Raw genomic sequence first — 24,371 nt, forward strand, 5'->3', positions numbered from 1 at the left:
TGATTTGTGTGGCGGATCTGCTCTTGAAACTCATGGCTGCTTCACTTTCACAAACATTTTTCTACATCGTATTATTTCACACGGATGATGCCGTGCCCCAGACTGAGTTTGCAAGCAATTTCATGTCACAGTGCCGCAACAACAAAATGAAAAGGCTGTTGCCACTGTGGACAAGTCTTAACACGATGTAAGGGGAGCTTAGGAGGCAAGTTAAACAAGTACAACCAAACAAATGTATTCTGACACGACTGGTTGCCATGTGCCAGTCATACAGAATAATTGGTATTATTATATTGCTGCAGAAACATTCCTTCACGTCAAGGTGGCACCATTAATGAAAGCAGCGGTCCGTCTGCTCCTTGCCTTTTCATTCTTGGATTTAAAGAGTCTGAAAACTATATTTTTTTGCCCTTTATTTATATAAACCAGAGTAACTTCTGTAGACGTCTATCTGTAGCCAGTAAAGTACCCTCTCTGAGGACCCCCACAAGTCAATTATCCAGTAATCTTGTCACTGACATGGGAAGGAGATGTTTCTTATATCTCCTCTTCTCCATCAGTTTCTGCTGTCTGGATCCCAATCCGCATCCCCTGTGCTGTTGCTAAAAGGATTATCACATCTTAACTCAAAAGTTTAGCTGTCTAAACCCTATTTTAAAAAGCTTCTTTAAACTTTTGGTCCATTGTGTATGGAACGTGAAGCTTCTATATCCCTGCCACAGTTCTTTTCTGAGCTTTAGGCCATTAGGGCCTCATTAAACAAACTCCGGACTGGTTTAATTAATCTCATTATGAGACTTAAAAGCCTTAGGGGAAAAAAAGAAAAAGGTACAGTACAGAGAGCGTGGAGCAGTGGGCTGAGACGGCACTGTGTAAAAATACCGCGTTAAACTGCCATACTTTTTTATTTCACAGGATAAACACATTTCAGAGGATAAACAAATTAATGGGTGAAAGTCTAATGTTGACCCAAATACCCACCCCAACCCCCAAATACAACCCCTCTTCGGTTATTTACATCTCCGAGCGTCGCTGTTGGCTGTTTCCAAATTGTAATCTCCTCATAAATGATTGTTGATTTTTGGTCTGTATCTGAACCTGAACAAGCACAGGTTTGTGACGTAAATCCTTTTGCTTTTAACATCTGGATCTCATTCCTACAGTTAAAAACACTTCAGTTGGTGAATGTTGGGTTGCAAGAACACAGCTTCACAGTGGAGTCGGGCGATAAGGACTGTAAATATTATCCTTGTATTTTAAGGCTCGGTATTTTGTCCAATAGTCGGCTGAATGTTCAGTTTGAAAGTAAAAGCTTTGTGAGATGTGAAGCTCTTTTATTACTGTGTGTATTTAAAAAGGCATTAAGCTACATGATTTATAATATGTAGAGATGTACTGGTTATTCACCGATATCTGATATGCTAGTGTTTTCACATTTTTGGCTGATTGCAGATACAGATTTATGGACATTTTCAGTCACTTAACTGCCAAGAGTATCAAGTGTATCCTGTATGTAGTAAATCTAATATAGTATTACAAGCATTCTTATTGTGATCCCCCACAGGGAGATTCAGACATAAAGATATGGTGCTTTTAAATCATCTGCATTACCATGGCAAAAAAATACTTAAAAATAAATGTATAACATGTCATATTTATTCAAAAGTGTAAACTTAATCCAACTTTTAACAGACCAGAGGTCCGTTTCACGTAGCAGGTTTAGTGAAAACTCTGAGTTGGTTAACCCTGAAATGAGGGAAACCCTGAGTTTTCCGTTTCACAAAGGGAGGTAACTCAACCCCGAGAAAGAGGGGTAACTCTAGCCTGTTTCACAAAGAGAGGTAACTTAACCTCACGGTCAGTTACCGGAGTAACAGACTCTCTGAACCTAACCTGGTGTTTATTCAAGAAACCTCGAGTTTCTCTCTGTCTCCACCCTCTTTCAGCCACACACGCCATTTGATTTCCTCATTCATTCAGTCAGCAGAGCGAGTTCTTCTACTTCTATAAGTCCATTAGGCACAGTAGGATTTGACTTTTTTCACGAACATGTCCTTTTGACAACGATCCCGTGGATGAAGGTGCAGCATTATTGCGCAGAGAAATAAATATTCGTCGGAGATGGTTATCAGACCGCGCATAGATTTTTGCATTTACAGAATTATCTTTTTGAGCGGCACCATCAGAATGTGTTGGGACAAAAGAAAAAAAAGACATAAAAGACAAATAAATATTTGTATGAATAGGCTTAAAAAAGACATATATAGGCCTATTATATTTTATAAAGGCGATCGTGTCTTGGGGGTGGACTCCCTCCGGGGATTCCCTCAGCCACTGGCCTCCCGTTAGAGGTGGTGGCCACCACCCGTTTTATGGGCATCTGCCTTCTTTCTGTTGGCTGAGTAGAAGTCTGTGTTAGTTTAAATAGGCTTAATTATTTAACAGAACATGATATAGATGATGACTCTAAATTGTCCTTCGGAGTGACTGTGAGTGTGTTTGACTGGCGGCCTGTCCAGGGTGTACCCTGCCTCTTGCCCATTGACCGCTGGGATAGGCTCCAGCCCCCCCCGCGACCCGACTGACGGATTCAGCGGTGTATAGATGATGGATGGATGGATGGTATAGATGAGAAGACATAGTTTATGTGTGTGAAAACAGCATTATGTTGGGAATAAAATAACTGCACAGTCAAATAGCCACTTGATATTTATTTTACAGTGTAAAACATGATCAAAATGAGGTACCTCCATGCCGAGGTCTCACCTGTTTGAACAATGTTTTTATATTTCATCTTAAACTGCTGCCAAGTGCGCTTCTCCCCCGCGAGTTTGCACCTAAATGAAATAAATTAATGGGCTACCATTCAAGCAGTTTCCCTGTAATATTATTGTGATTGCAAAGGACTACATTTAAACTTACACTTTTGCTGCTGCAACGGTGTTGCACTTATTTCTAAAAACGTATTGAAACTCGCCGTATGAGCGCATTAAGATTTCCAATTCGAGGTTGGTGAAAAACGTAGCCCCTCCTCTTCCCCGTTGCCAAGGTGACTCGTCGAATCGGGGCTCTATTGATGCTGGCTTTTTAAAGTTGTGGTGCACGCGCTAAACTCAAGGTGAACTTACTCAGAGTTGATTAACCTCACTCAAATCAGCGTTTCTGGAACCGAAAACTCAGGGTTTTCTATCTCAGAGTAGATCAACTCAGAGATCAGGAATAGACTCAGAGTTGATTGAACCTGCTACGTGAAACGGACCCCTGGATGATCATCTCCCTGGACTCGATCCTGAAAATAGCAACAACCAGGACATGTATGACTTCATTCATCTGTCAGCGTTTGATTTGGGTTGATGTAGATATTGTTATTGGAATTATTTGCACCCTATATTGTAAAAACAGAACTTAGAAGCAATTTTGTATGATTAAAACATTGTATTAAAATGTACAAAGTTAATGAAAGTAAGAATAACACTAAAATTCTTTTCATTGTTTTAATTCAAACAGCTGATTGTGTCCATGTGAAAAAAAAAAAAAAAAAAGAGCTCCACAACAGCTCCAAAGGCTGCGGTCAGGATATGTTGTTAAGAGGAAACATTCAGTGAGAAAAGTCTGCTATGTTAGATACAGATTGTTGGGAATAAAACCTCAATTAAAATAGTCTTACCTACCTTTCTTAAAAGAGCCTTAGTTCATCATAAACATTGTTTATGGCTGGATTGGCAGGCTGAAACAGTTTTGTTTACATGAAAATGTAATTGAATCAGTACACATTAATGCTCTGACACTAATCAATACAAAAAAAAGTATGTAATACGATATTTATTTGCTGCTGAATCTATTTATACATAACCTCCCCACCCTGCTGCAGACACACAGCCCCTTCCTGCACCAACAGCTAAACATTGTTGAGTTTACGGCACAGAGTTGCTGTTACGTGCAAAAATGAGGCGAGTTTTTGGTTTTTGTGTCATCCTATATCTTATGAAACATTAGGGGGAAGTAAGAATGTGTTTGTTACATAGCCACAATAACAACACAGATAAGGATGATTAAAATGTGCAGGTTGTCTCTTCAGTTAGTGGCTGACTGTCGCCCAACCTTTTTAATGATGTTGTATTTTTCATTAGAAATGAGCATTCAGAACTGTGACATGACATTCCTGTAAATAAGGTGAAAGTAGGATGAACCAGCAGGTAGAGATCTACATGAGACGGTCAATCAGTTTAAAAGTTATTGCAAAGAAAGGAATGCTGTGTGTTTCCTGCAGTAAGCTACGGTTGTGAGAATAACCAGTTTGCTGACTCATAAACTTGCATAAACAAACACTGTGAAGCTGAAGTGGGTCCATCTGAGGGATCAACCCATCAGTCTGATGAAGACACTGAAATAGCAATAAAATTCAGTACGCCCAACTAGGGCTGGGCGATATATCGATATTTAAGATATATCGATATATTTTTAAATAAGATATGGAATTAGACCATATCGCATATATCGATATAGTTCAAATATCGGAAACAGGTAATCTCAAGCTGATGTTTAAAAACGTTTTTCTTAAATTGAGCACTTTATTATGTTATCTCTTTATATATAAATGCTGCCCATTTTATTTTATAGGCCAATTTTATTGAAGAAATTTTTTTTATTTAAATGTGCACCTTACGGAGCTTTGTTATACAGCGTTTATGTTTACATTTTATAGTGAGTTTTCAATAAATCTACTCGTATTTGGCTTTGACTTTGACTGAGCATTTCATTTCACAGCTCTCACTTAGCGGAAAAAATATTGGGATATATATCGTATATCGATATTCAACCTAAATATATCGGGATATGACTTTTGGTCCATATCGCCCAGCCCTACGCCCAACCACGTTTAACCATGTCTTATTTATTTATTCTGAAAACTGAGCTTAAGCGAACGTCCGACTCAAGAATCAATGCAGTGTTTGTGCAGCTCAGCTGAAAGCGACACTGATGGATCACTAAAGTCACTAAAGTCAACATGCAACGAAACACAATATTATTTGTTGCAACTTAATAAATAATACTTGTACTTATAATGATGATAATGATACGTCTGGAGCCCTGTTTATCAAAGATATTGTATGCCTCTTAAACTGTCAGTTTTAACTCCATGGTATTGAAAATGGTTGTGTGCATTGAGTATTTTCCATGGTATCGGTATTAAATTTGAAATTCTAGTATCATAACAACCCTAACGATCAGAAGATTTATTCCCTTAAGCTTGTTTTATGTCTACAAATGTTGCTCTTATTGCAGGTCCCTCTGGCCTGTTCCTCAAACACCTACATCCTGTCCCTTGCTGTCATCTGACTGCTTTTACTGCCATTATCGGTCCCTTTATGTTTTTATTTTAAAGAAGTAATAGCTATATTAGCGGCAGGAACATACACATGCACGCACACACATACACACAAAAACCAACAAATGAAGGGACGCACAAATACTTCTCAGCTATAAATGTTCAATTTAAGGCCCTGAGAGGCAAAGATCACAGCCTTTTCCCACAGTTAATGAAATGCTTGAAAAGCTTCTGCTGGACTCTGCTGCTCTGTCAGTTGCTTGAGTCGTTTTGACTTCATTATTGTGTTCAAGCAAAGGTTCTCAGTTCGTCCTTATAAAGTCCAAGTCGTCTTCCAGCTACATGTCATGTTATTTTGCTGCAACAAGTGATGGTTTACGGAAATCATGGACAAGAAAAGTCTGATCAGCATTATTATTTATTTATTTATTTATTTATTTATCTATCTGATGGATTTCACTCAATCCCAAAAGATCCACCGTGGTGATGGATGTGCGCCTATCTGTTAACATGTTTGAATGTACACACTTGCAGGTTAAAAAATGGTGAGTAAATGTTAGTGGAGCCAATCTTGTAGGATTGCTGTCCCATATTATTATGGAAAAGCACCAAGGTTGCCTTTCAGACACAACACGGACATGTTTAGTTGCTGTTAGATTTATAGAAAGCAGTGCATGCCTGAAGTAGAACGTAGTGTCTTTGCTTAGATGTTTCCATTCCATCGCTGCCTTTCTCCTCTCCTTTTTTCTTTAATTGCTTTGTCCAGATGGCCGCGGTGTTGTTTGACAATTTAATACACAAGACATTCGTAGCACATCTGCTATCCATTCACTTGATCATCCAAACCCAACCCAAGTTCCAACTCACAATATCTTCCAGTAGAAAGCACTTCCACGTCTCTTCCTGGCTCCCTCCTCTTCTTCTCTCTTTGTCACTTTGTCTTGAAGCAGACATTGAAAGTGCAGTTATCAGTTTTGAAAGTAATTTTATTTTCTGCGATCATATTGATACTTCTGTTTGGTTTATATGCTAATGCGCGCTCCTCTTCTTCTTCCTCTCCTACTTAAAACATGAGTCATTCCCAGTTACTTTTTCCATCCTCAGGCTGAGACAGCTCTCATTCATTTTTATTCACAGTTGCTTTTTTCAGCCAGTGTGTCTTTATGTAACACACACCGATAATAACAAATCAGGTTTAGTTTGCATGGGTAACTTTTCACATGTCAGCACTGCTATAATCTAATGTCTCATCTCTTATTTGATGTTCAGCTTTTGCTGACTGGATTCAACTTAATAAATCTACATCTCTGTTCAATAGTATGTTTCATAGATAAGACTTATCAAATAGAAACTGTCAGGATATCCCAACGGGAGCAAACTATTGCAAACTACTATATACACTCAATTTTGGGTCTGCCGTGTGCATATATAAAATGTGTTATAATAATGCATATTTTGCTCTTCATCACTTAATACTCTATCCACCGGTGGACCAGCAGCCTCATAAATGTTTTCAAGGCAAAGTGCTACAAGGCTCAGATTCAATACACCTCATTGATCTGTTGGCTGAACCGTGGAGGACCTAATGTCTGTACAATATGAAACATGAAGGGCTCTCACATTCCCTGTATCCCCGGAGGGAAGGCTGATGCCTAGACTTCCACTGCCATCTTCATGAGCAGATATCGCTGCTGCCTGTCAGCTTTTCGGCTTCAGGATCAGAGTGGGTGGCCTGAAATTGAGTCTATAGAAATATAGTCTACCTCAGATGGAAATCAAACATGGCATGTTTGCAAACGTGTTATAAGTGTATGAGACATAATGCTGTGTGTGTGTCAGATACTCACCATCTTGTCACTGGTTTCTAATTCAGCAAAAGAAACGTGTGAACATATTAAGGATGGGAAGAAGGAGTGTGGAGACAGAGAAGGTAGCACCACATGTTGTTTATCTCTGCTTGAAATCAAAACCAGTTGACTCCTCATCGCTTTGCAGCATTTGATGTCTGTGCGTGTCTGCCTGCCTGCCTGCCTGCCCAATATGTCAGGACTAGACAGGCTGGCATTATTTCAGCTTCCACTTGCCAAATCCTAAAGACTCTGAAGCAGTAATCAAAGTGAAAGATGGTCAGAACTGCTTGTTTCGTTCTTTCCACCTAATATGATCCAAGAAACCTTTTTTTTTTTTTCTGAAACAAACAGCCACTCTCTGCGTTTGTGAAGGAAATAGGCTTTGGGAGGCTTCGAGCTTGAGGTGTAGATGCAAGAATGGGCATATTAGAATAGGAGGCAATGACATTTGTGCTTTCCATTTCTGGGTTATTTCATGTGGGATATTTCCCCACTAACAGCCACACTTACAAGTCTGGACACACCTACTCATGCTTCAGAAATAATCAAGATCTCAGTCAGAATTTTTTTGGGGAAAAGGAAATGTCTTCACTAACAGAGCGCAGATTTATGGGAAAATAGCGGTAGAGGGTGTGAAAAGTGAGGCATTTTGAATGCATAGTCTTTTCCCAATAAAATTTTCTGCTGACAATCTTTTGTTTGAGCAGCCTTCGCAAGCAGTCTTGGCAGAAATTTATTTCAGGTGCCAAACTCAAGTACACATCCCATTACCAGAGAGACAAAGAGACCAGCTCGAGCCACTCTCTAAAAGGGGAGCCAATTTAATCACATTAGATACAGCTTCCTTTCCCTTTGCAGTAAGACGCTCGCTCAAACACGCTCGTTGGAATTTAACACCTTGTAGGTCAGCTTATTGTGTTGAATTTCCTTTAGCTGATTTCAAACTTGAGAATGCTGGTTGGATGAAGTAGAGCTCATAAAGACTTTTTTTTAACATCGTCGTTAAAAGTCAGAACTGCTTTGTTTTCCATCATGGCGTTTGTAAATGCTTTGCACTGCACCGTTGAACATAAAAAAAGCTCTCAATAATTTAATCATCATGGATAATACTGTTGACAGAGCTCTATTGACTGTGACCTACTCCTGACCGCCAACTCTAGATATTAAATTAGAGAAATAAATCGTCCAGAGTTTATCAGTGACTCTGTGATGTGATCTAGAGATACCCTCACATTGACCGGGCATGTCAGTGGCACAGTTTTCCATTTGAATGACAGTGTACGGTGTTTGTGTTTCCTATTTTACTGAGATGTCTGTCCCGTTGAATGACTGCCCCGTCATACTCTGTGCTGATACCTTCTTCTTTTAGCTCTGTGTAACCTTGTTCATCGTAATGGCTGAAAAGGCTCTATTACAACTTGACTTGACTTCTAATTGTGTTTGTCTGACCTAAACCAGACTTTGGAAATACAAGTAAACATGCTCATGCAACTGACACTGTATGAAATCTAGCTTCTCAGAATCCAGATTTGGGTTAGGGTTTGTCTCACTCCTGCATGTATGCACTCATCAATATTCAAATGTGCCAAATGAGCTTCCACACATGTTACAAATGTCTGAATTCCTAATAAAGCTCTGATAGATTTCAACCATGGAGAACTCAATTTGTCATTATGAGGTGCTGCTTGTGTTCCACAAGTGTGGAACCATATCTTTAAGTGATGCTTCATATGTGTGGCATCTGCTTGAAAAGCCTCTTACATCAGTTGCTGTATTATGCAACGTAGACACGGATGTATCCATATCCTTTACAACTTGAAGGAGGAGGAGGAAATAACCGCGTTTTCTATTTGCTCTCTCTGTTGTTGGATCGACAGTAACGTAGACATGACATAAAAGAAGATAAAAAAGCCTTTTAGTGAAAGGCAGAGCTGCTGGGGACGGCGACAGAGGAATACATAAGAATTGAGCTGTTGCTCCAGAGCAGAAATAACAAACTCCTTGTGAAATAATTAAATCCAGCCAGGATTGAAGCATATTGCCGTCTTGTTTATTTCCATCTGCTATGCACTCTCTCTGTCTTTTAGGCCAAGAATATGATGGCTACATGAGGTATCCTGCATTCAGCTTGAGTGTATGTCCAACATCTTTGATTTTTGAGCCTTAAATACTATCTCCAACACTGCAGCTGTTCCTACCCTAAAGTAAAAATTCAAATAATTTTTTACATCCTGCAAATCTAGTTCTGTACAGTCTGAGTTTGCTGGTGTGCTCCTTTGTTAAATTCTCTATAACAGACGTTGTACACTGGTGATTGATTGTGTTATCTATGACTCTGACACGGGAGGTGGTTGCTCCATTCTTAGCCTTACCCACACACCTACTTTGTGTCTTGATAAACCTCCATTTGATTCAGTTGAAACATGCATTAAGTCCACAAGCAGACAATGTACACCGTTTTTTTTTATTCATTTACTATTAACATAAATAAAAATGTTTGTTTTATTGTTCTGTCATGCCTTTGGAGGATTGAATTGAAGAGAAGTTTTGTTGTTGTCTTTTTTTTTTTTTAAATTGGCATAATTTGAATGTGACTAATTTGGATTTTAATTGGTTTTCTTTTTTTGGACTATGATTGGATTACAATGAATTGGATTATGATTGGCTCGAAATGGACTGGATCTTTGAAGTGGCTTCAGATGAAATTTGTTGTGATTTGCCCCCCTATAAATCAAATTGAATGGAAGTGAAATTAAGTGCCTTCTCGTCTTTTGGGGATCTCATGCAGCTTTGTTTCCAGTTAGATGCCCACTTTGAACCAGCTGGAGTTCTCTACTAGCCCTGTCCAGTTCATGACTGTGCCTTCTACCTCTCTGTCATCATGTCAGACAGATTCCACTTCCCTGAAGCTGAATTACTGAACTGAGTCTTCTTATTCTTGGCTGAGGCCTTTGCCCCTAGAGACAAGCATTGTAGTGGACAGAATACACTCACACTGTAGTCACAGATGGACTCAAGTGTCATGATATACTGTGAGACTGGGATGTAAATTGTTATTTGTCTCTGAGTGTGTGTTAACTGCTGGTTATTTAGGGCATATATTTCAGACTAAGTTGGATATATAGGCCACACTCGACACTTAACAGAGTCTGTTCAAAATTGAAGTAACGTGTTCAAAAATGAGTAAATAAATGAAATCTTTTGGCAAGTCCTACTCGCCTCGTGTTAACCATAAAAAGTTTAGCACATAAAAAATGTTTGGCCTTTATTAAATCTACAGTTTTGTGTGCTATGTTGTCATCTCAACAAAGCAAATGAAAACCAAATTAGCACTTCAAACATACATCATAAAGCCCTTTCGATAAGCAATAGATTGCTTTAAATAAAGTCACAAGCCTTATATGGGATTATCGTCCATCGACTCTTTTGGGCTTTCACATGCGCGAGCGTACAAATATCCGGTGAGGGACATGCTGTTTATAAAGTTGTTTTGTAACATCCCCATGCCAGTAATGTGAGAACCATGCATATGGTTTTGATGGTAAGGCTTGTGACTTTATTGTCGGATGGTTTATAAAGTGGTGTGACGTTTCTGCAGTGTGCAAGTTGTTGTTTTACGTGGAAGGTTTAGCACTTGCCCCTTAGCCACCACGTATTTGGCTAGCATGACAGGCTGCGCAAACAGCGCAATCGCCGCACAGGGAGCGCAGATTTGCACCAGTCTGTGTCCTACTGTCAGTATTTGTTTGGGATTAATAAAGTACTCGGTTCAATCTAAATGCCTTGAACCTTTAAGGTATGATGTGACTTCCTTTAGCTACATTTCAAAATCCGACTCTCTTATATATGAAAAGCCTTCCAGTCTGTGTGACCCACCTTAGTACTGTACATACTATGTGTTACCTTTTAAAGTACATAAATCTTATACAGCAACTTTTCAACTTAACTTTACTAAAGGAATCCTTCACCTGGAGTTTAATTTGGCCACAGCTACAACTCTCTGTTCTCTATAATCAAAAACACCAGTAGGTCCTCATCTCTGAGAGCGGCTACAGATTTGGTGATTATCTGTGCTCTCTTGAGTTTTGGAGCACACAGTTTAAAACACCCCATTTGTTTCTGACTGATGAGTCGGGTTGGCTGTGTTCTTTGAGTGTGCAGACATTTGGTCAGGATGACACTGCAAACGATGTACTTATTTTAGCCGTATTACCACGATGATACCTTTATACAAGGCAGATTTCACAAACTTTGTGTTTTATGTAGTCCATGTTTACTGATAATATCTTCTCTAAACCCTCAGTCTTCCTCCGCTATGTCACCCAAAACATCTCAGTAATGTTCAAATAACATTTCAGCTATGTGTTTTTTCTTCCTTTGCTGTTGCTGCTTCTTCTTTCTTGGTGTTTTGCAACAGTTTAACGTGACATTATATTACTTACTTCATGTAAGAAGTAAGGCAACAGCCCTCACTGCATAGTGGTGGGAGTCACTCGGCGCCTCACAATTCAATTCGATTATGATCCAAAGGGCTTGTAAAATGATTATTATTGAAATATTTTCAAAATGGGACATTTTACCTTGACTCCAAAGTGCACAACATACTGCTAAAGCAGGGGTCTTCAACGTTTTTCAGGCCAGGGACCCCCAAACTGATGGAGAGTTGGAGCAGGGACCCCCCTACTATTTATATGGCATACAATTGTGTTTTATATTTAACGGGGCCTAGTGCCGTGTATAAATATAGCTACTCTGTTATTGTACATTCAATACTAAGCTATTCAAATAATACACAGGTTAATATATTCATGTTTTTATTTTAAACATGTGCAAGCTACAGGGTGGCCGTGCCACCGCCATTTATAAACAAACATCTTGCATACAACACTGAGCTATTCAAATAATCCACAGATTTTAACTTTAAACATGCATGTAGATGGGACAATGAATCCTCAAACCATCTGTGGATGGCACATGTTTGCACACAATTTGTGAGAAAAAACTGTTTGAAAAAAAAAAATATTTTTTTTTTTTTAAATGTTAAAAATCGTCTAATCAACCAAAGATTTCGCGACCCCCCTGCAGTACCTCCGCGGACCCCCCGTTGAAGACCTCTGTGCTAAAGGCCATGTTCAGAGGCTGAATATCTTTGGCAGTAAAAGCAACTAAACCCACTTTGTAAAACCATCTTCAGAGACTGTGAGCTGGAAAGCAAAAAGCACACTCTTGAGTGTTTAGACGGGACATTTTTACTCCTTCGCAGTATGTTTGACACTTTTTCTAGCTGTATGAATTTGCTTCTTTTGAAGTGTGTCTCAGCTATCACTTAGAGATAAGTCCTTCTTCATGTTGGTGATCATAATTTTTTTCTAGTTTTCTGGCCTCAGCTTTCGTCCACACAACAGGATAGTAATTAGCCTCCCCTTATATCTCACAAGGCAGCACTGTGCACAGTTTGACTGACATTGAACCCTTATTTAACTTTGCATGTGTGTGAGGAGGTACACTGTGTGCTGTTGCATCACTCCCCGCCCCACCTGGCCTTGTTTTCCAGCTTTAAGCTCTTAGACCAGGCCTATCTCTCTGGGGATCTCCCTGTAGACACTGATGTAAGGCTAAGCTTTGGCTGACAAGATGGCTAAGTGCACAAATGGCTTTGCTGAGCAGAAAAGCTACTTTGACACCCCACTTTACACTACTTAACTGCAGGCATCTGTGATCCAATGTATTGAATGTGGATGGTCTGTTCAAAATGTACTTACATCATGATTTTTTGAGTCAGGTATTTAAAGCTGGGCTGTTGATACACTGAAGAGGGTGATCCCCGTAGGTTATATTCTGTAGGTTTAGGAAATCTGCAAATTTCACTTTTATAATTGCTTGTTCAAGTTGAAATAATTTGCCTTCTATTGAGTTTGGCTATTTTGACTGGTGCTGAAAGTTTTACCCTTGAGTAAGACCGGCATTTGTAGTATTTTGTTGACATTGAAATGAAAATTTCCCATTTATTCTACATCAGAAGTGTGCGACTAAATATTCTGACCTGGAAACGAGCATTTGATTAAGATTCTTGTCTCTGGTCTTGTAGTCACACCAGATGAGAAGGAATTTAGATTAGGTTAGGTATTTTTAATCTTTCATATTATCTGCACATTAGGAAGTTAAATCAGCGGCACACAAATCTTTTTTGTTGTAACCTGATTGGATTGTCGAGCGCTATTATCGAGGTAAAACTGTCAGAAGTCATGGCTTTGCAGCCAATTAAAGCCTTCTGTTGCTGTTCTTGCCAAATTAGAAACAGCATAGCTATCAAAATGTTATGTATTTCCACAACAGAAATGGAGCTGGAGAGCTAGCATGAATATTTTTTAACCTCAGCTGCCTCTGATTACTGTCTGTATGATATGACCTATATATGTCAGAATGTATCTTTCCTACCTGCTAGCATTATTTTTTGAGTTCTCAGAAAACGCCTGAAAGAGGTTTTTTTTGTTATCTAATGCTTCAGAAGCACTATAAACTTGACTGTCACAGCTCTTTATTTCACACGACAGGAGCTAATTTTATTGTAGATTTCACCGGGCCATGATAACCTCACATCTCCTGGTTTAACTCTGTGGAAGCTGAATCGTCCTCCAAATTGCTCTCAACTCCCCTCCTTTGTTGTCCTCCGCTTATGTCGTGTTCTGAGAGTGTAGAGGAACAGAATCAGTATAGAGGAGAGTGCTCTGTAGGCACTGATCACAACAGGGACAAATTCAATAGATGAGAACTCGCTGGCTGCGTTTCCTCTGCTCTCCTTTAGAAATGTCAAACACCCACACAAGCCTCACAGTCCGTAACCCCCCTTGCTTGCACACACATGTACCACTGTGTTGGCAGTGCTACAGGCTTCTACATGATCTCAAAATTATCTTCCTACACATGCTGTCTCCTACTCTCAGCGTGCTTGAGAGTGCTCAAAGCTAGCAGAGCAATGATAGGATACAGACTCTACCTACATGGCTTGAAAATCACTATCATTGCTCTCATCCTTACCGTTTAGCCTGTCATCACTGCCTTCTCACTCCACCAAAAGCCATTCAGAGCTGCTTTCAACCATTTTTCTTTTCCTTTTGATTTTAGTCGGGGGATTGTGGTGTTGAGTGCATATTACATTCCACATGCCTGAACTAGGTTGATGCAGACTTCATTTTGTTCTGAAAAGATGGGGCCCCTAGCTTTAGGATGGAAACACAGATGCTTTGTTCTGGTTGTTTAATCTAACCCACTTCTGAAGAATCTTTATTGAGGGTTTTTAATGTCTGAGACAGGGGGGCTTCACCTCAGACATGACTTGGGGGGGGGGGGGGGGGGGGGCCCTTAACTTCCCCTTAGCTTGCGTGCAGTCTTACTCAATTCTTAGGTGCCGAAAGGTTTAAAGTTGTGTTATTGGATCCGTCAGACACTCAGCAAGTCAGCCAAGACTTACAGATGCAGACTGTGCCGGATGTATAAAGATAAGAAAAAGTTTGTCTGACACATTTATTCCTTTTAGGCTGTGGAATATTGATTAAACAATAAAAGTCCCACAAACACAATTGATCCTTTTAACCAGATCACTTAAGTTGAAGCTGTTCTACATACCCTCCTGTTCGATAACTAGTACCATATTCTTTGACCTTAATTGACTGAGCTGGGCAGGATGACCTGCTTTGAAAACCTCTTTTTCTTGACATGAGTCGATACCTCTGGCTCATTTTGCTTCTTGTAGTACTGTATAACGACATGTTGGTTTCACAAATTCCCCTCCCCAAATATTATGAGGGCAGCTTGACATTTACTACAGTGCATTAAAAAGTCTAAATCATCAAACCATGTGTAACCTCCTGTTTGGCCTGCTTCAATCATCTGGTGGGTTAAGTTGAGGTTTATTTAGGAACCGAAGGCCGCTACATTCAATTTAAAGATGTAAACATTTAGTGGAATATGTAAAAAGACTAGTCCAAAAATATGCAGGACTGAAGCTGCCATTATCCTAGATAAATACAAAAATAATTAAATTACTCAATAAATACATTCATATACCAATAAATGCTATTTAATACAGGTATTACTTTGTCTTAATACCTGTATTTATTTATTTATTTGCTATTTAATTTCCAGTTTTCTTTATATATTTAGTTATTCATTCTTTATTTATTATTATATTTATTATTTTAACCCTGAATTTATTTCAGATTATCACAGTTTTAGTAATTGAAAACATCTACTTAATTATTTAATCTATTTTTTTTTTATATAGAATTTATATATTTTGATACTATTATGTTTTCCTCTTATTGAAAGGTTATATTAAAAGCACAGTTTGACATGTAAGACTTCTCTTGAATTGTATTTCTCATAACAAAAAGTTATAAAACAACATGCAGTATTTTCACAGGATGAGGTAAGAAACTGCTGCTATGTCTTGGGGTACAGCCGCAGATGCACTGAATCCCTTGCTCGATGGCACAGTCAGCTCCTTGATTTTGTTGACATTGAGCAGCGGGTTGTCTTGTGCGCCACACTGCGTGGCTGTTGATTTTCCCTCAATATGGAGTCTCATCATAGTTTGTATGTCATCTGCAAACTTCACTGTAGAGTCCTCCTCATGTTTAGTTATGCCACGGGTATTCAGACTGAACAGTAAGGGGCTGAGCACACAACCCTGCGGTGCTCCAACACAGAAAAGTAAAGCAAAGGTTATCTTAGTATGCACATCCAGTTTCAACAGTGATGCCTCTTGCACATTGTATGATATTGGAGCTCTAAAACTATATAGTTTATTTCTTTTTTTTTTTTTTTTTCACTGTTTCTCTTTTCTTACATCTCTGTTTTGTTGTTTCTTAAGATGTTGCCAATGGCAGCACTGGCTACAGGCCCCCTCCCAGGACTAAAGAGGTGGTCATCAACGGACAGACAGTCAAACTCAAGTATTGCTTCACGTGCAAAATCTTCAGACCGCCACGTGCCTCCCACTGCAGCCTCTGTGACAACTGTGTGGGTGAGTTGGGATGTTTTCAAGAAATTAGTTTGTATTGGTTTGGTAACCAGAGTTTATCATCAACATCTGGTTGATCCTCGTGAAAATACACTCAAGACAAACACACAACATACTGTGCACAGACGGACACACACACACAATTCATATAACTAAAAAAAACTCAAGGATTTGGGGGTTTGTTAGAAAACAAGCCAGGCTAAATATTTAGATGGCGATGCAGTACATTCAGTACACACCATATACTTGGAGTTATTAGCATTCATACAAAGAAATGGGGAGAAAAGAAGGGTTGAAGCAAGTCGGTTACTAAAAGACTGAAATGGGGATTCACAAACCACTGTGTTTGGTTTTTTGGTTTTTGGGGCTTCTTACACATGTCTGTGTCTCTGTCAGAAGTTAATGTGTCTGACAACATTTCAACATCGATGAAGAAGTAGTAAACCCAACAAAAGAGATGAGAAGATGGTAATCAGACACAGCACATGCACACCAGCAGGAAGGGAGACGGAGGCTATCAAAAAGATGGAAGATCAGACATTTTGACAAACAAGGAAATGCATGTTATTACAAACAGGTGGATTTTGTTTGCATTTTGAGTGGATGATCAAATTCTGAAATGGAACCGGTGAGGCTCACATGCCTCAAAAAAGACAAGATAAAGAAACAAAGTGGCGGATTTTTACACCAGTACACACACGGGAGATTCTTTAAGGGCTCTTTCCAGACAAACATGATCAAAAAGCAGTGTGATTTTAAAAATTCAGGGTTCTTTCTATTTATGTTTGAACATGTTTAGATCATATTTGTGAAATGCAAGTCACAGATGGAAAGGAAAGGAAAAAACGAGAAACTGACACATAGTTGGACTCTCCATCCTGCAGGTGGGTGGAAGTGTTAAGCTGCTGATGAATGTGAGTCGTAACTGATTTCTCTTTCATAAGAATTCTTTCCAGCCAAGCTACTGGACCCCACCCAACACTGAAATAATCTATGACCCATTTCCAGGAAAAATATGACAAAATGAACAGTAATAAAATGAACTTATTTGAAAATCATTCAAACTATAAATTAAATTGACAATAAACAGAAGACATAATGATTTGCTTATTTGTAATTTGCTGTCAGAAACATATGTTTTTTAGAAAAGTTGGGAATAGTGGTGTAACGCTGAAAAGAAGTTGGAAGCAGCAAAATGAAAAGCAACACAAGATCTCACCCAGTCCACAGCATCTCTTCATCATACACTTTGTTTCATAACTCGATTCCCCTCCCGCACATATGTACTGTGACAGGGGCAGTTAAGCTGTAACTGCCGCTCAACTCAACTGTGCATGTAACTGTGCAGATTTAGAGAATCCAGATAAATCTCTGTTCGGGTCAAGTGTGACAACGAACATTGAGTGGTTGTGGTTTTCAGGCCCTCGGGTGACACTGCAGTAAAAGCAGACACTATTTAGTGGTGGAAGAGCTCATCTCCAGGAACCGCTGTCAGTTAATGCAAAGATGAAAGAGACCCCATACTGTTAAGTGAGAGTGGGAGAACATTTCAGTTTCTCTGTTCCTCAGTTCAAAAAACAAAAGCATTTGACTTCAGTATTAATCTTTATTCAAAATCAATCAGAGATTTGATTAAAAAGAAAACTGCTGCATACTTTAACCATATTTTACACAGAATTCAAAATTTTATGGAAACAGGGTTTTTAGTCTAAAGTATGGCTTCTGCATATTTAATGGTGAAAATTAACAGTAAACTGGATGACATTTGCCCTTGAACCGGAAACGGGGGTCACGTTGGCAGTGAAAATAAATAAATGGCGTGACTGTTTTCCTGTTTTTCTCTCTGCCTGCGGTGCATTTTGAACCAGGGGAATAACATGCTCTAAAATAAGTTGGAAGTCCGAGTGGGTCGGCCTTCCCTGGTGGCTGTGGAGGGAAGGAATATGGAGTCGCTTCCTTTTTATTAAGACTTTTATCCCCTTGAGTGATGGAGCTTATGAGTACACAGAATTATGACAAACAGACCACTTCCTTTGCCTTGCTATCACACTCTGGTTTTTTTCTTTTCTTTCTGGTTTATACTGTAGAATAAGATCGTCTGAGTGTCTGGGTTTTAAATCCGGCTGTAAATAATCATGACTATTGGAGCTTGTTTGTGTGAGCAGAGGGTTTGGGAGTCAGTGATTTGATTTTAAGAGTCATTTCAAAGCTCTTTGCTGTTATTTATTTTTCTCTGATGTGCATGGTTTGAGGACATTAGATGAAGCTGTAATGATCCCCTTAGGGGAGTTATGTTGTTATGCATGCAAAAATTAAATGCATCAAAGGGATATTGACACATAAATAAGAATATATTAGCTCATTATGAAACAGTGCGAGTTGCGTTTGAATGTTTTGGTTTCACTCACCATCAGAGGGATAATGCTACTAAGCTTGCAGTGGCCACACCCTCTGTTAGCAGTTGTTCCCACCACTTTTTTCTGCTTCATGAAGTGTAAAGTTGTTATTAATAAACATTTAAACAGAATGGATTTGTTATTGTAAATCAGAAGTACTCACTTAAAGTTTGCATGTCATATCATGGGGGGAAAAAAGTGCATGAATTTATTATTAAACGTATGTTCTCTTCTAAGCGTGTTAGAAGGCAGTCTTTCGTGGTAATCAGATTTGACTAGTAGTAGCTATCCGCTCCCTCCGGCTCCCAGACACATTTCAATCAGGCATTGATTAGTAGAGACAAAAGCAGGTCATTTCACCTCACTAAGCTAATAATGGCTCTGATTAATTAGTTAGGTAGACGCCACTGTGCACAGCCAGTACTTCACACTCAGAGATTAGACTGTGGTGCTGATGCTGATTAGATAACAATACCTCCACTCTCAGAGCAATCAGCAAAATGAAAGGACTGACTAAAAAATACCTTTGGGTCAACATGTCTTCTTTTTTTTCTTTTTTTTTTTTGATATATAGAGAATGCATGTGATGTCATCAAACACCTGACTGCACTTGGGTTACGCCCACTTTGGTGGCGGACTGTTTGACTGAATGGAAAAAGCAGAACACGCTTCTAAGATGGTGAAAAGCTCTCGTGCAGATTCAGAAAGAAGTAGTTTTGTCTTTTTACAAAATTGAGCTGGAATGGAATTCAGGCTCAGAAAAGGGAATTTTCATTGAATTTCATTGAATACTGGCACGTTAGATTTCTGAATAAAAATTATTGTTGTACACCGTTATCACAGTGCATGTTACTGCCATGTCTTTGCATTCGATGAGGGGAAAAAACACCCTGTTTGGTCTGCTTTTTGGATGAGGGTTAGATGTTGGTCAAGACAACTTTAGAGGAACAGGTCTATTCTGGAAGTTAAATTTGGACAGTCTGACGTAACATTTAAACTTTGCTCCAAATGTGCTCATTTCAAGTATATTCTGGATGTTTGGATGGTTTGTTAAACTACAATCCTAACCTGCTTTTGTAAGTCAGATGTTTTCCCAGAGTAATACATTGAGGGGTTAAATGCTTATTAGAAATCACGATAAAGTCGCAAGAAGAAAAAGAAGAAGAAGTGTGCCCCCAAAACAATTTAAAGGTCTCACAACTCTGACCCCATATAACATGGGCTGCACAATGGATTCTATCATACTTTAGTGTTTCCAACTGAAACACTCAGTCTGAAACACTGCACCTCGCTGCACAGACGGCGGTCAAGTCGTGAACCAGCATATTTAGGTGGGACTCCCCTCTGTGCTCGAGGGCAGAGCGAAGCAGTGCCCTCAAGCTCTTAAGGTGTGTCCGGATAGAACAGGGACATGAATATTCTTTCTGCCCAGCAATATTTCACAGATTTGAAAGAAATTCGCTTCAGTGTGCTACACAGTTCGGTTACACACTGAATTAAGATGGTTAACGTCAGTCATTTTTAACATACTTGGAAAAGCCCAATCTTTCTAAACTCTCTGGAAGCTGTTTTAGGACACAGTTCACTTTCCTACATCTCTTTACTTTCCCAGGCCACTTATCAGACTTTACCAAGCATTCTCAGATTGAGGCCCTAATGGCGCCACTTTGTGTTGATCCATCAAAGTGCTTGTTTGACCATCGCAGTCTTTACACAGTGAAAGTTATTCAGCCTGAGACAGACATGTCTGCCTGTGTTTGCTAGTTTTTATAAATAGCGTTTGCACTATGTGAAACATTTTTATAATGTTGTGACAAGATCCAGAGGGAGACTTCCCTTTCCCCCTAATTTCCCACCATTCTCAGTTTGACTCTGTGCCCCGAAGTAACTGGGTTATGTTTTTTAACATCATCATTCTGTTTAATTCAAATCAATGTAACCTGGCAAGGCTTTTGTTGAATAAATCTCTGGCAATGTTACTTAACCATTAATCCTCTGGGTTTTTTTTTTTATAAATGAATGAAAAAGACCTCCGACAGGGGAAGCATCACTGAAGCAGTAAAATGGTGGCGAGAAATAAGACTCGTGGTTGTGCGTCTCAGCCGAACTAACTTCTCCTTTCTCTTTGTGTCTTCCCAGAGCGTTTTGACCACCACTGTCCCTGGGTGGGGAACTGCGTGGGGAGGAGAAACTACCGTTTCTTCTACATGTTCATCCTCTCGCTCTCCTTCCTCACCATCTTCATCTTCGCCTTTGTCATCACACACATCATATTACGTAAGTAGCTGAGGGAGAAGGGCCATGTGCTCCCAGGCATGGCACAGACACACTCCTTCTGGCTGTGTTCTTGGTGTGTTTTGAGCCAGCAGGTTGTAAGTGGGTGGTGTGAAAGGCTGCAGCGTTCTGGCTCGTTACCATTCTTCCTGCTGGGAGCAGGCAGTGGGCCGTTCGGCTCACTGTCTTTGTGCGTTTGCATGTTTAACTGACAGTCGGGTGGATCAGTGTTGCTCTGGGGACAGAAATATGGGTCACAATTAATGATTGATACTGTTAGGAATTCTATTTCCCTTGATTGTTGAACACTTCCTTTATTAGATTATTGGTCCGATTTAGATAAAAATGCCTCTTGTAAACACCTTCGTCAGATCAGACTGATCCGATCCGACTCAAATCAGGTCAAGAGGGTTGGTGTGGACCTTTTTTATAATCTGGTTTATAATCTGATCAACAGGAAAATGTCAGATGACAGGAGGGAGGTAGCAAAACAAAACTGGTTTGTGATGGACACGTTTTTCGTTGAGACCTTAGAAGAGTTTGGGGCTGTTGAACATCTTGATGAAATTTTTTTGACCGCCGTACATTCCTGTTTGGTAAATTCAGTGAGGACATCTCACTCCTGCCACTCCTTGTTTCAGACTTTCATCCAGAGAGTCCCGGTCTGCTCCTGGAAGGGGCTGAACTGAGCTGTAAATCTACACTTTCCACACTTTTATCTGTTTACTTGCAAACGGCAGTAAAAGTCACCCTGTGTCCCTCCCGTTGAGTTTGCGGTTTCATTCGAAGGAGCTGCAGAAAGTCTTCATTGTGGTCAGCCTCTTCTACTTAATGTGTAGAATTTTATCAATAAAGATCTGCAGATGGTCCAGAACGCGGTGGCGCTTCTGGTCTTCAGTCAGCCTAAGGCTACAGCTACACGAAAATGAAACGAGGGGTTTTTTGAAAACGTGTACGAAAATTATTGCGACCACACAGGAAAGCGTCTGTAAAAATATCCGTCCTAATGCAAACGCGACGCTTGCTGAAAACGATGCAGTACACACGCCACACCTCTATGTGCGCTGTAAGCCACCCCCACCGGTTACACCAGAACAATAGAAGAAGCAATGCGCATGCGTGTACGCCCCTACTTCTACCAGCGCGAAGCTCACGTTGTTCCTTCAACAATGCCGCTGTAGTTAGCAGTGTCTGCAGCAGTGCTGCTATCAATGTTATGGGGTCCATGATGATCGCTGTCTGTCCTTGTTGTGTTGTCTTCTTCTTCCGGATTTTGAATGGAAGCCGCTTTTTGTTCTGGTCACTGACGTATGTGTATACGTCACTGGCGTTGGTCATGTGGCTGTGACGCAGATGTAAACAAATCCGTTCTGGCTGTAACAATGGAAACGGAACGGCGGCGTTCTTAGATCTTCCCACTCTGGAACCCGTTCTCCAAAAATATCGTTTTGGGGTACTGGGAACGCCGGCTCCATGTGGCCGCGACAGCCAAACAATAAGCAAAAATATCGGTTACAGTGAAAAACGTTTCCGTGTAACCAGACCCTTAAAGAAGCTCTTTAAGACCGAGCTCTTCAGAGAGCATCTCCTGCCCTAAGCACTCACCCTGTAGCTTACTTGTCTGTTCCGGAAGCACCTGCCCCCTCTACTGCACTTCTATTTCTGTACTTCCCTCTATGCCTACACTCTATCTCTACACTGACACCCCTGTCACCTCTGACAGAGCATGACTAGTGGTTTCCTTCTATGTAGCTTATTGTTAGCTGTAATGTTATATCCTCATTTGTAAGGGTAAATTACAAAATTAATGCTAAATGCATAAACATAAACAAAAATACATATTTCCCTTATTTTGTTATATTTTCCACAGAGGAGGCGACAGGCCCGCATTTCACATGTGAAAAAAACGTTTAATTCAGATTAAATATAAGCGCTCAACTTTTTTCCATCTCTAATCAGAGTTTCAGTCAGACTGAAAACAAAAACATTTGCTCTATACACAGCTAATGTTGTGTTGGGTGCAGGAGCTGTCAGATTTGTTTAAAAAAATCTCATTCAGTATGAGATAATTATTCCCTTTTCACCTTAAAATAGAGTGCTGGAGTGATGAAACCTGCTTGAAAATACCCCAAACAATGGGTAGCTGTAGTCCTCTAGTGCTTTTCATTTAAACATTTGATTTTAGAAAAGCAGTTAAATATGTTCATGTTTTACCAGCAGCTCGAGAGATATCTCCTAAAGCCACTACAACCATTTGTAGTCTTTCATCTATCTCTGGCCTCCCGGTGTCTGGAAGTTGATGTGGAATGCCAAAAAGGTGTGCACCCTCAGGCTTGCTCAGGTCATCTTGTTGTCTCTAATGGGGCTTTTAGATCAAACGGTAAAGGAGAAAGGAATCCACCTTCTGATTTTCACATCACAGTGTTTGTGAGGTCTCTAAATCACAGGAAAATGAGCAGTGATCTCAGTTGCTGGGGGCATGGCAGCACAACACTGACTGACAGATCTCAGGTCAGCTCAGCTGAAGTACGCAGGGGCAAACAGAGCAGAGTTCATTTTAACTGTAGCAAACTACGTAGATGTGAAATCCCAAATGCACGTTGCAGTTCTGTTTTTTTTTTTTTCAATGTTTTGGAAACTTTTTTTTTTTCTTTCAGTAGGTACGCAGCCTTCGAACCTCTGTGATGTGCTGCTGGCATTGCTGGTGTGCTGCAGGTTCTGCTGTGTTGCCGTATTTCAGCTTAGCGCCTCACAAATTTAATCCAGTTTTGCTTTTTTTTTTTTTTTTCATTATTTCTCTGTAGTTGTAGCAAACAGCCTAAGTTCTGCAAACTCTGGCATCCAGGAAAGATGCATTTCCATGATGAAGGCAGAAGATTTACCAAATTAGTTGCTAGTTCCAGGCTAATGCATCGTAGTAGGCCTATTTCTAAAGTTTGAGTATTAGGGGTGGGGTCAGCCTTCGCTTGCCTTATATACGACATCCCTCTGTGTCACAGATTGATGAAAAATGATGAAAAACACTTTCACAGTCCAACCCCACAAGTCAGTAAAACAGTCGTCTGCCTTTTTATGCGTTTAGAGTAACTCCTCTCTGAGTTTGCTTTATTCAGACTTTAAATCGGTTCACTGAGGTAAATTATGCTGCTAAGCTCTCCAAAGGATAACAAACATTCAGTATTTTTGTAGGTTAGGCTCCGTAAACACTTGGATTCACAGTCAGTCCATTTCTGACTGCTTTGTAAGGTATGGGTGATGGTTTATAATTTCATTTTTACAATTTTTTTATTTTGTAATGATGGGTTCTGGTGCGGCATCGATGTGCTAAACCAATCACTGTGTAGTTGTATTACTGAAGGTAGCTCTCATGCTTGGAGAGTACACACTCCAATGTAAGATTTAAAGAAGACCCAACAGACTGAGCAGTGGACAGTTGTGAGTGTGTAGTGCTCGGTGTCTGATATGCACCATCATATGAGATGGTGTGCATCTAATGTTGA

General features: G+C 39.9%; 1 protein-coding gene across 5 annotated transcripts in view; it reads left to right on the forward strand.

Annotated features, from left to right (window-relative positions):
- Positions 1 to 24,371, forward strand: part of LOC142366529 (palmitoyltransferase ZDHHC14-like) — a 59,074-nt gene that overhangs the window by 25,994 nt on the left and 8,709 nt on the right. For all 5 annotated transcript variants that reach the window (XM_075448436.1, XM_075448432.1, XM_075448433.1 and 2 more), the window contains exons 4-5: positions 16,052 to 16,204; positions 20,737 to 20,874. In XM_075448436.1, coding sequence (XP_075304551.1) covers positions 16,052 to 16,204; positions 20,737 to 20,874 — 291 coding nt within the window. The remainder of the gene's footprint in view (positions 1 to 16,051; positions 16,205 to 20,736; positions 20,875 to 24,371) is intronic.

This window comes from Odontesthes bonariensis, chromosome 17 (assembly GCF_027942865.1).
Source record: "Odontesthes bonariensis isolate fOdoBon6 chromosome 17, fOdoBon6.hap1, whole genome shotgun sequence".
NCBI lineage: Eukaryota > Metazoa > Chordata > Actinopteri > Atheriniformes > Atherinopsidae > Odontesthes > Odontesthes bonariensis.